Source organism: Salvelinus alpinus, chromosome 3 (genome assembly GCF_045679555.1).
Source record: "Salvelinus alpinus chromosome 3, SLU_Salpinus.1, whole genome shotgun sequence".
NCBI lineage: Eukaryota > Metazoa > Chordata > Actinopteri > Salmoniformes > Salmonidae > Salvelinus > Salvelinus alpinus.
In genome coordinates this window covers 8,354,258-8,367,475 of record NC_092088.1, presented here as the reverse complement: position 1 = coordinate 8,367,475, position 13,218 = coordinate 8,354,258, and the positions used below count along the sequence as shown (strand labels likewise).

At 44.5% G+C, this 13,218-nt stretch overlaps 1 protein-coding gene across 1 annotated transcript in view; it reads left to right on the top strand.

The window, feature by feature from the left end:
* Nucleotides 1–13,218, top strand: part of micu1 (mitochondrial calcium uptake 1) — a 152,007-nt gene that overhangs the window by 109,362 nt on the left and 29,427 nt on the right. Inside the window, exons 6-8 of the mRNA XM_071391369.1 lie at nucleotides 7,179–7,293; nucleotides 9,240–9,322; nucleotides 12,993–13,110. Coding sequence (XP_071247470.1) covers nucleotides 7,179–7,293; nucleotides 9,240–9,322; nucleotides 12,993–13,110 — 316 coding nt within the window. The remainder of the gene's footprint in view (nucleotides 1–7,178; nucleotides 7,294–9,239; nucleotides 9,323–12,992; nucleotides 13,111–13,218) is intronic.

Genomic DNA, 13,218 nt, shown 5'->3' with positions numbered 1-13,218 from the left:
TAGGCCACTCCAGGACCTTGAGATGCTTCTTACGGAGCCACTCCTTTGTTGCCCTGGCTGTGTGTTTCGGGTCGTTGTCATGCTGGAAGACCCAGCCACGACCCATCTTCAATGCTCTTACTGAGGGTAGGAGGTTGTTGGCCAAGATCTCGCGATGCATGGCCCCATCCATCCTCCCCTCAATACGGTGCAGTCGTCCTGTCCCCTTTGCAGATAGCATCCCCAAAGAATGATGTTTCCACCTCCATGCTTCACGGTTGGGATGGTGTTCTTGGGGTTGTACTCATCCTTCTTCCTCCTCCAAACACGGCGAGTGGAGTTTAGACCAAAAAGCTCTATTTTTGTCTCATCAGACCACATGACTGATTGACCGTCATCTTGAACTTCTTCCATTTTTTTTTCTTCCATTTTTTTCCATAATTGCGCCAACAGTTGTTGCCTTCTCACCAAGCTGCCTGCCTATTGTCCTGTAGCCCATCCCAGCCTTGTGCAGGCCTACAATTTTTTTCCCTGATGTCCTTACACAGCTCTCTCGTCTTGGCCATTGTGGAGAGGTTGGAGTCTGTTTGATTGAGTGTGTGGACAGGTGTCTTTTATACAGGTAACGAGTTCAAACAGGTGCAGTTAATACAGGTAATGAGTGGAGAACAGCAGGGCTTTTTAAAGAAAAACTAACAGGTCTGTGAGAGCCGGAATTCTTACTGGTTGGTAGGTGATCAAATACTTATGTCATGCAATAAAATGCAAATTAATTACTTAAAAATCATACAATGTGATTTTCTGGATTTTTGTTTTAGATTCCGTCTCTCACAGTTGAAGTGTACCTATGATAGAAATTACAGACCTCTACATGCTTTGTAAGTAGGAAAACCTGCAAAATCGGCAGTGTATCAAATACTTGTTCTCCCCACTGTATCTGTCTATATCTATATATCTGTCTATATCTATATCTGTCTATCTATATATCTATCTATCTATATATCTGTCTATATCTATATATCTGTCTATATCTATCTATATCTGTCTGTCTATCTGTCTATATCTATCTATATCTATATATCTATCTATATCTGTATATATCTGTCTATATCTATATCTGTCTATATCTGTATATCTAGCTATATATCTCTATCTATATATCTAATATCTATCTATAACAAAGCTCTGTTGGCTGTACTGCACAGGCTGTTCTGGGATCAGGGAATAGTTGGCTGTATAGTAGTTGGCTGTACAGCACAGACTGTTCTGGGATCAGGGAATAGTTGACTGTACTGCACAGACTGTTCTGGGATCAGGGAATAGTTGGCTGTATAGTAGTTGACTGTACTGCACAGACTGTTCTGGGATCAGGGAATAGACTACACACAACCCCCCCACTTTAATGACCTTTCTTTTGAACTGGATATTTCACAAAGCAGCGCTGCATTTAACTTGCATCCAAGTGAACTGAGTTGAGAGAGTCTTTCTGCATGCAACCCTCTGGCTGTACTGTGCTCATTCAGTCCAGTGACTTTGGCTCAAACCTGTGTTAGTTAGACTCTGGGGGTTGAGTTTTGGCTCAAACCTGTGTTAGTTAGACTCTGGGAGTTGAGTAACGTTGGCTCAAACCTGTGTTAGTTAGACTGGGAGTTCAGTCCAGTAACGTTGGCTCAAACCTGTGTTAGTTAGACTCTGGGGGTTAATTTGAGTTTTGGCCTAGTTAGGTTCCCTGGAAAGCCACACAAGTGAAATAAATTGAGAGATTTACATTTATGCATCTGGGATTAGGGAATAGTTGGCTGTATAGTAGTTGGCTGTACTGCACATACTGTTCGGGGATCAGGGAATAGTTGGCTGTACTGCACATACTGTTCGGGGATCAGGGAATAGTTGGCTGTACTGCACATACTGTTCGGGGATCAGGGAATAGTTGGCTGTACTGCACAGACTGTTCTGGGATCAGGGAATAGTTGGCTGTACTGCACAGACTGTTCTGGGATCAGGGAATAGTTGGCTGTACTGCACAGACTGTTCTGGGATCAGGGAATAGTTGGCTGTACTGCACAGACTGTTCTGGGATCAGGGAATAGTTGGCTGTACTGCACAGACTGTTCTGGGATCAGGGAATAGTTGGCTGTACTGCACAGACTGTTCTGGGATCAGGGAATAGTTGGCTGTACTGCACAGACTGTTCTGGGATCAGGGAATAGTTGGCTGTACTGCACAGACTGTTCTGGGATCATGAAAATCTGGCTGTTTTCAGATCTAGTCAGAGTTCACTGGAGTGTTGGGCTAGTAGTTGACTTCAGCTGGACTGCTAGCCTGGCTGGACTGCTAGCCTGGCTGGACTGCTAGCCTGGCTGGACTGCCAGCGATCATCTCTCATATGTTGGTGTAAAATCGTCTGACCAGGCTTCTACCCTAACCCAGAGTTGTCTCTCTCTGTCTCCCTGTGGCCTAGCCCACCCTGGTCCAAGCTCTGATTTAGTCTTTCTGCCTGAGCTGAACACACACACACACACACACACACACACACACACACACACACACACACACACACACACACACACACACACACACACACACACACACACACACACACAGTGCTGGCGGAGTAATCACACAGTGCAGTTGACTAGAGCCTGCAGGGCCATAGCGTGACAGAGACTGACAGACACACACAGGGGAGGCAGTACTTACTTAATTAACTCCAGCACTGCAGCAATTAGGATTACACTCCATTTGAAGATACTGGTTGTTTCTCAAATGGATCCCATTCCTTAGATAGTGCACTACTTTTGACCTGAGACCTATAGGCCCTGATCTAAAGTAGTGCACTATATAGGGAGTAGGGTTCCATTGGTGATGCAGGCTAGAGCTCCGGGAGCAGAATGTTATTAACTAGGACATGCTGAGTGTTTTTATAGAAATACAACCGCTAGAGTTTATCCAAGATGATTCTGGTTTAGCTGGGGGAAATCTGTCTCACAAACACATTCAGCTGAGCCTAAATCAACACAGATTACACTTCGTATTATTACAGATATTCAGACCAGCCTGTTTTTTATCAAAGACACTGAGCGGGAGTCCCAAGTGGTATGCTATTCTTTTATATAGTGCGCTATGTTACACCAGGGGCCCTGTGGTTTACGGGGGCCCCTGTGGTTTACGGGGGGCCCTGTGGTTCACGGCACATCAAGTCTGTCATCAGAGAGAGTGAGCGATTTTAAGGGAGATGGAAGGATAGAGAGAGACTGAGTTAAGTCTCCGGGGAGGGAGATGAGTAGAATTGTGATCTACTTTATTTGTACTTTACACTACTTTATTTGACTATATTGTACTGTAAATGATTGTACTCTACTGTGCTTTACTTTGATGTGCACTACTTTATTGTACTGTACGCTATTATATTCTACTTTATTGTACTGTACTCTATTATACTCTACTTTATTTGTACTTTACACTACTTTATTTTACTATATTGTACTGTAAATTATTGTACTGTATTGTACTGTAAATTATTGTACTGTACTCTACTGTGCTTTACTTTTATGTGCGCTACTTTACTGTACTGTATGCTATTATATTCTACTTTATTGTACTGTACTCTATTATACTCTACTTTATTGTACTGTACTCTATTATACTCTACTGTACTTTATCATAATGTACTTTATTGTACTGTACTCTATTATACTGTACTGTACTTTAGTGTACTGTAATGTATTATACTCTACTGTACTTTATCATAATGTACTTTATTGTACTGTACTCTATTATACTGTACTTTATCATAATGTACTTTATTGTACTGTACTCTATTATACTGTACTTTAGTGTACTGTAATGTATTATACTCTACTGTACTTTATCATAATGTACTTTATTGTACTGTACTCTATTATACTCTACTGTACTTTAGTGTACTGTAATGTATTATACTCTACTGTACTTTATTGTACTGTACTCTATTATACTCTACTGTACTGTAATGTATTATACTGTACTGTACTGTAATGTATTATACTGTACTGTACTGTAATGTATTATACTCTACTGTACTTTATCATAATGTACTTTATTGTACTGTACTCTATTATACTCTACTGTACTTTAGTGTACTGTAATGTATTATACTCTACTGTACTTTATTGTACTGTACTCTATTATACTCTACTGTACTGTAATGTATTATACTGTACTGTACTGTAATGTATTATACTGTACTGTACTGTAATGTATTATACTCTACTGTACTTTATCATAATGTACTTTATTGTACTGTACTCTATTATACTCTACTGTACTTTAGTGTACTGTAATGTATTATACTGTACTTTATCATAATGCACTTTATTGTACTGTGCTCTACAGTAGTGTGTGAGCCCAGGTTATTTGCCTAGGGGCTCACATGTCCAATCTGTCAACTGGTACCATTCACCCCAAACACAAGTCAAAGCCCCCACTATGCACTCATCTACAGTGGTACCACACCTACAGACATGACAGACAACTTACACAATCACCAGCTGGCTTTCCTGTCTCGCTCTCTCTCTCTCTGTCTGTCCTCCCTCACCCCTCCCCTCCTTGGGTTCTCTCTCTCTCTCTGTCCTCCCTCACCCCTCCCCTCCTTGGGTTCTCTCTCTCTCTCTCTCTCTCTCTCTCTCTCTCTCTCTCTCTCTGTCCTCCCTCCCTCACCCCTCTCCTCCTTGGGTTCTTTCTCCATTTCAGCCATAGCGCTGGATCTAAAATATCCCTCTCTCGCTTCTCTTCCTCTCTCTGCCGTCCTCCTCCTCTTCTCTCTCTCACCCACTCCTTCCCCTTTTTATAAATGTGTAAAACATCAACAATGTATGTTATGGTGGAAACCATATTTTCTATATTTACACCCGTGACATATATATTGTCCGTGGTCAAAAGGAGTGGACTAAATAAAGGGAATACAAGTTCCATTTGGGACAGAACTACTATTATGAGTCCAGATGACTCTGCTTATTGGGTGTAGTGTTACAGGATGCTCCTGGCCAGTGTCCCAACTGCCCCCCTAGTCCCTTTATAGTTATGGGGGCCCATCTATAGGGTATAGGGAACAGGGTGCTATTTGGGACCGCCTAGGTCTGTTTGGGTATAAAGGCACTATGTACTTAATGAGTCTGTTTGGGACCGCCTAGGTCTGTTTGGGTATAAAGGCACTATGTACTTAATGAGTCTGTTTGGGACCGCCTAGGTCTGTTTGGGTATAAAGGCACTATGTACTTAATGAGTCTGTTTGGGACCGCCTAGGTCTGTTTGGGTATAAAGGCACTATGTACTTAATGAGTCTGTTTGGGACCGCCTAGGTCTGTTTGGGTATAAAGGCACTATGTACTTAATGAGTCTGTTTGACTTTATACTAGAGGCTAGGCGTGTCCCTTGTGAAGAGTTAGGATGTCGTGTTTTAACCCCTTCTCTCTTTTCTCTCTCTTCTCTCTCTCCTCTCGCTCTCCCTCTTTCTCGCTCTCCCTCTTTCTCGCTCGCCCTCTCTTTTCTCTCTCTCCCTCTTCTCGCTCTCTCTCCCTCTTCTCTTCTCGCTCTCTCTCCCTCCTCTTCTCGCTCTCTCTCCCTCTTCTCGCTCTCTCTCCCTCTCTCTCCCTCTCTTTTTTTCTCTCTCTCCTGCTCTCTCTCCCTCTCTTTTTTTCTCTCTCTCGCTCTCTCTTTTCTCTCTCTCGTTCCTCTCTCTTTCCTCTCTCCCTCCTCTCTCTTCTGGACTCTTCTATCAGACGGAGGTAACTCCTGTTGGTTGGTCTGGTCTCAGCCAGGCCTTGACCTGACCCAGACTTCTGCATGCTCTATATAGAGTAGTCTGGTGACTGTACACTGTACTCGTTTTCTCTCACTGGGATCCGTGTTTAATTCAACCACCTTCCACTCACCCACTGTGATCTCTGCACTGTAATGGACTCTCACTGTACCTCCCACTGTGCTGTTTCTGCATGTTACAACATCACTGTTTTAATATCACTTTTATTAATGTCCTTTTCCTCTGTCTAGTTTTTCTCTGTCTGTAGTTTTCCTCTGTCTGTGTGAGAGTCAATGGTCTGATTAACTGGACCCAGATAAAGCCTAGATCAGTGGTGGAGAATATCCATTATAATGACTTTTTTTTAGTTTAGGACTAGGCTTAATCTGAGATTCTCCCACTTGTGAGTCAGTGTGAATACCTTCTGTTGTTGTTGTTGGTGTGTGTGTATATACGCTGAGTGTACAAAACATAAGGAACACCTTCCTAGTATTGACTTGCACCCCCTACCCTCAGAACAGCCTCAATAGGTCGGGACATGGACTCTACAAGGTGTCGAAAGTGTTCCACAGGGATGCTGGCCCATGTTGACTCCAATGCTTCCCACAGTTGTGTAAAGTTGGCTGGATGTCCTTTGGGTGGTGGACCATTCTTGATAAACACAGGAAACTGTTGAGTGTGAAAAACCCAGCAGCGTTGCAGTTCTTGACACACTCAAACCGGTGCACCTGGCACCTACTACCATACCCTGTTTAAAGGCACTTAAAATCTTTTGTCTTGCTCATTCACCCGCTGAATGGCACACATACACAACCCATGTCTTAAGGCTTAAAAATCCTTCTTTAACCCGTCTCCTCCCCTTCATCTACACTGATTAGAAGGGGATTTAACAGGTGACATCAATAAGGGATCATAGCGTTCACCTGGTCAGTCGGTCGTTGACAGAGTTCCTAATGTTTTGTCCACTCCGTGTATAATAGGACACTTGTTAAGGTGTGTGAGAGAGAGACCTTGTGTCTCTATTTGATGTCTGAGTTATTATACCACTGTTTAGGATCAGTTTATATTGTGTTGTATTGTGCTGACTAACTTTGATTCCTCACTGCTCCCTCTGCCTGGATGTGTGACATGTATGTAGCACTTGCATGGTTGTTTTCACTGTGTCGTTAGCATTGTGTTAGCATTGTGTTAGCATTGTGTTAGCATTGTGTTAGCATTGTGTGCTAATCCCTACTGTGTGTTTATGTGTGCTTGAAGGGGATCTCCATCGCGTCACACACAGTGAGGAGCCTCTCAGTCTTGATAGTAGTGGTGTGCTGCAACCCAAACCTGGGAGGTTCCCCTTGCTCACACGGGCTGTAACTAGTGTCTCTCTCTCTACCTCTCTCTCTCTCTCTCTCTCTCTCTCCCTGATGAGTAGAAGATTTCCCAGGAGAGGGAGAAGTTTGCAGATGAGGACAGTATCTTCTTCACACTGGGGGAGTGTGGTCTCATCTCCTTCTCTGATTACATCTTCCTCACTACCGTGCTCTCTAGTAAGTCCCCCCCCCACACACACACACACAGGCCTCTCTTTGGACCTGACTCTCTCAGACAGACAGACAGACACCAAGGTTGTGGGTTCAAGTCACACACATACTACTGAACCCAGTAACCGATGTTGATGTGTGTAGTGAAGGCCTGAACCCAGTAACCCATGTTGATCTGTGTAGTGAAGGCCTGAACCCAAATGTTACAGGGCCTTCAGAAGTATTCACGCCCGGCCTCCCGAGTGACACCACGGTCTAAGGCACTGCATCGCAGTGCTCGAGGCGTCACTACAGACCCGGGTTCGAGCCCAGGATGTGTCACATCCGGCCGTGACGGGGAGTCCCATAGGGCGGCGCACAATCGTCCGGGTTAGGGGGGGCTTTACTTGACTCGTCACACTCTAGCGACTCCTTTTGGCGAGCCAGACGCCTGCAGGCTGACTCGGTCGTCAGTTGAACTCTGACACATTTGTGCAACTGGCTTCCGAGTTAAGCGGGCAGAGATGAGACGAGATTACATATTTTCCTCCCCAATTTCATTCACACACCTGGACTTTTTCCACATTTTGTTGTGTTACTAAGTGGAATAAAATAGATTTAATTGCCATTTTGTTGGTCAACGATCTAAACAAAATACTCTGTCAAAGTGGAATAACAATTTTAACATTTTGTTAAACATGTCTGAAAAATAAAACCGTAATGCATCTTGATTAAATAAGTATTTAACCCCCTGAGTCAATACATGTTAGAATCAACTTTGAAAGCTGTGAGTCTTTCTGGGTAAGTCTTTACACCTGGATTGTACAATATTTGTACATTATTATTTGTAAAAAAAAAAAAAAATGAAGCTCTTAAGTTGGTTGTTGATCATTGCTAGACAGCCATTTTCTAGTCTTGCAGTAGATTTTCAATCTGATTTAAGTTAAAACTATAACTTGGCCACTCAGGAACATTCAATGTCTTCTTGGTAAACAACTCCAGTGTAGATTTGGCCTTGTGTTTTAGGTTATTGTCCTGCTGAAAGGTGAATTTGTCTCCCAGTGTCTGTTGGAAAGCAGACTGAACCTGTTTTCCTCTAGGAGTTTCCTGTGCTTAGGTCTATTGAGTCTATTTTTATCCTAAAAAACGCCCTAGACCTTGCTGATGACAAGCATACCCATAACATGATGCAGCCACCACCATGCTTGAAAATATGGTACTCATATATGTGTTGTACAAACATAACTTTGTATTCAGGACATAAAGTTAATTTAAGTGCCCTTCTTTGCGAGGCATTGGAAAACCTCCCTGGTCTTTGTGGTTAAATCTGTGTTTTAAATTCACTGTTCGACGACGGGAGCTTACAGATAGTTGTGTCTGGGGTACAGAGATGAGGTAGTCATTCAAAAATTGTGATTTGTTAAGCAAACCTTTACTCCTGAACTTATTTAGGCGTTGCCATAACAACGGGGTTGAATACTTATCAACTCAAAACATTTAATCTTTTCATTCATTTTTTAAAATTAATTTGTAAACATTTCTAAAAACCCGAATTTGAGGTATTGTGTGTAGGCCAGTGACACAATCTTAATTTAATCCGTTTTGAAATTCAGGCTGTAACACGACAACATGTGGAAGCCGTTCAAGTAGTGTGAATACAATCTGAAGGCTCTGTAGGTGTTGGTCTCACGTTGTGAATTACTCCTGTGAGTCATATTATTGTAAGTCCCATAGAAATAATAGGAGCAGAATGGACAAAGGCCCAATGAAGACCCTGTGTTTTTTTTGTGTATGTTTGTAACTTGTTCCTGGTGCAGTTTAACCAGTTGGAACAGTCAACCCTGCTAATCTGCCTCACCTGGCAAACCCAGAGCAAATTATCCAATTATTTCAGAGAGTTGATGTAGTATTTGAATCCAGGTCTGATCGTGAGATGTAATGTAGTGTTTCTCGCCTGTGTGTTTCTCTCTCAGCGCCACAGAGGAATTTTGAGATCGCCTTCAAGATGTTTGACCTGAACGGAGACGGAGAGGTGGACCTGGAGGAGTTTGAACAGGTCAACAAACAACTATAGCAAACACCATCATACAGCCCTCATAAGCAGCTGTCTTTTGGCCTTACGGTCAATACTACGGTCAATACTACGGTCAATACTACGGTCAATATTACGGTCGACGCCACGGCCATTACGGCCGACGCCACGGTGCTAAGAGGCGTCAATAGAACAGGACTCCAGACCTGGATCACATGACGTTATTAGCTCACACACAGCAGGCCTACAACGTTTTTGTTAGGGATAATCCCAGAGGGGCCGTGGAGTCCTGTACCATGAGTTTATTAGAAAATAGCTAGTACCCTTTCGACCAACCAGAATGATCTACTCAGCCAAGCTGTGAAACGCACACACCTGACTGACTGACTGACTGACTGCCTGAAACCCCTGTAATTGTGTTCAATATACTGTCATATTGCTTCTCTTCTCCTAGGGGACATAGATAAATGGTTTGAGACTGCAGGCTGTATCAGTAGCCATACCATCTGGTAGGGGCTGTTATATATTTATAACAGAAGAAGAGAAGCTATATATATATATATACACTGCTCAAAAAAATAAAGGGAACACTTAAACAACACAATGTAACTCCAAGTCAATCACACTTCTGTGAAATCAAACTGTCCACTTAGGAAGCAACACTGATTGACAATACATTTCACATGCTGTTGTGCAAATGGAATAGACAAAAGGTGGAAATTATAGGCAATTAGCAAGACACCCCCAAAAAAGGAGTGATTCTGCAGGTGGTGACCACAGACCACTTCTCAGTTCCTATGCTTCCTGGCTGATGTTTTGGTCACTTTTGAATGCTGGCGGTGCTCTCACTCTAGTGGTAGCATGAGACGGAGTCTACAACCCACACAAGTGGCTCAGGTAGTGCAGTTCATCCAGGATGGCACATCAATGCGAGCTGTGGTAAAAAGGTTTGCTGTGTCTGTCAGCGTAGTGTCCAGAGCATGGAGGCGCTACCAGGAGACAGGCCAGTACATCAGGAGACGTGGAGGAGGCCGTAGGAGGGCAACAACCTAGCAGCAGGACCGCTACCTCCGCCTTTGTGCAAGGAGGTGCACTGCCAGAGCCCTGCAAAATGACCTCCAGCAGGCCACAAATGTGCATGTGTCAGCATATGGTCTCACAAGGGGTCTGAGGATCTCATCTCGGTACCTAATGGCAGTCAGGCTACCTCTGGCGAGCACATGGAGGGCTGTGCGGCCCCACAAAGAAATGCCACCCCACACCATGACTGACCCATCGCCAAACCGGTCATGCTGGAGGATGTTGCAGGCAGCAGAACGTTCTCCACGGCGTCTCCAGACTCTGTCACGTCTGTCACATGTGCTCATGTGCTCAGTGTGAACCTGCTATCATCTGTGAAGAGCACAGGGCGCCAGTGGCGAATTTGCCAATCTTGGTGTTCTCTGGCAAATGCCAAACGTCCTGCACGGTGTTGGGCTGTAAGCACAACCCCCACCTGTGGACGTCGGGCCCTCATACCACCCTCATGGAGTCTGTTTCTGACCGTTTGAGCAGACACATGCACATTTGTGGCCTGCTGGAGGCGCTGGCAGTGCACCTCCTTGCACAAAGGCGGAGGTAGCGGTCCTGCTGCTGGGTTGTTGCCCTCCTACGGCCTCCTCCACGTCTCCTGATGTACTGGCCTGTCTCCTGGTAGCGCCTCCATGCTCTGGACACTACGCTGACAGACACAGCAAACCTTTTTACCACAGCTCGCATTGATGTGCCATCCTGGATGAGCTGCACTACCTGAGCCACTTGTGTGGGTTGTAGACTCCGTCTCATGCTACCACTAGAGTGAGAGCACCGCCAGCATTCAAAAGTGACCAAAACATCAGCCAGGAAGCATAGGAACTGAGAAGTGGTCTGTGGTCACCACCTGCAGAATCACTCCTTTTTTGGGGGTGTCTTGCTAATTGCCTATAATTTCCACCTTTTGTCTATTCCATTTGCACAACAGCATGTGAAATGTATTGTCAATCAGTGTTGCTTCCTAAGTGGACAGTTTGATTTCACAGAAGTGTGATTGACTTGGAGTTACATTGTGTTGTTTAAGTGTTCCCTTTATTTTTTTGAGCAGTGTATATACTACACACAGTGGCTGCATAACAAATCGCACCCTGTCCCTAATAAAGAGCACTACTCCCCATGGGGTGTGGTCTAAAGTAGTGCACTATATAGGGAATAGGGCCCTGGTCTATAGTAGTGCACTACAAAGGGCCCTGGTCTAATGTAGTGCACTACAAAAAGGGAATAGGGCTCTGGTCTAATGTAGTGCACTATAAAGGGAATAGGGCTCTGGTCTAAAGTAGTGCACTAAAAAGGGAATAGGGCTCTGGTCTAAAGTAGTGCACTATATAGGGAATAGGGCCCTAGTCTATAGTAGTGCACTATATAGGGCTCTGGTCTATAGTAGTGCACTATAAAAAGGGAATAGGGCTCTGGTCTAAAGTAGTGCACTATAAAAGGGAATAGGGCTCTGGTCTAATGTAGTGCACTATAAAGGGAATAGGGCTCTGGTCTAAAGGAGTGCACTATAAAGGGAATAGGGTCCTGGTCTAATGTAGTGCACTATAAAGGGAATAGGGCTCTGGTCTAATGTAGTGCACTATAAAGGGAATAGGGCTCTGGTCTAATGTAGTGCACTATAAAAGGGAATAGGGCTCTGGTCTAATGTAGTGCACTATAAAGGGAATAGGGCTCTGGTCTAATGTAGTGCACTATAAAGGGAATAGGGCTCTGGTCTAATGTAGTGTACTATAAAAGGGAATGGGGTGTCATTCAGGACAACAGAGAGGTGTAATACCATAGTGTCTCCCTCTGATTAATTTCACATTACACTCTCAGAAAGAGCAGATGATTTTATTTTTCCTGCGTAGAGTTCATTTCTTTGTATGTCCAACTGTGAAAGAATAATTGGTTCAGGCCCATAATGGAATCCTCTTGCACGACACACTGTGCTCTCGCTATGAAGCTACATTATGTTGCTACAGTATGTTTGGTTCATGTGGGATTGATTTCAATATAATACAATACATTATTTGGTTTAATTACGTTTTTGATTGGATCAAAGGATCAGCCAGTGGCATTCACAGATTAAATGATTAAGTTTAGTAATGGTTTTAATTGGTCCATATCAAGACCGTATCTGTTCCCTCAGGTCTCAGACCAGTATGGGCATGTGTCATCGGGACCGTTCCACTGCTGACAACACTGTAGTAATAATGTCCCCCCCCCCCATCTCTCCTCCTCCCCCATCTCTCCTCCTCCCCCATCTCTCCTCCTCCCCCATCTCTCCTCCTCCCCTCTCTCTCTCCTCCCCTCTCTCTCTCCTCCCCTCTCTCTCTCCTCCCCTCTCTCTCTCCTCCCCTCTCTCTCTCCTCCCCTCTCTCTCTCCTCCCCTCTCTCTCTCTATTTCCCTCCCCTCTGTCTCTCTCCTCCCCTCTGTCTCTCTATTTCCCTCCCCTCTGTCTCTCTCCTCCCCTCCTCTCTCTCTCCTCCCCTCCTCTCTCTCTCCTCCCCTCCTCTCTCTCTCTCCTCCCCTCCTCTCTCTCTCTCCTCTCAGTTTAAGGGCTTTATGGGAAACATATGTTAACTTTGCCAAAGCAAGTGAAGTAGATAATAAACAATAAAACCTCTCTCTCTCTCTCCTCAGGTCCAGAGTATCATCAGGTCTCAGACCAGTATGGGGATGCGTCATCGAGACCGGTCCACTACGGGTAACACCCTGAAGACTGGCGGCTGCAGCTCCGCTCTCACCACATACTTCTTCGGTCAGTCAACCAACCAACCAGTCAGTCAGTCAACCGGTCAGTCAACCAGTCAGTCAACCAGTCGGTCGGTCAGTCAGTTGGTCAGTCAGTCAACCGGTCAGTCAACCG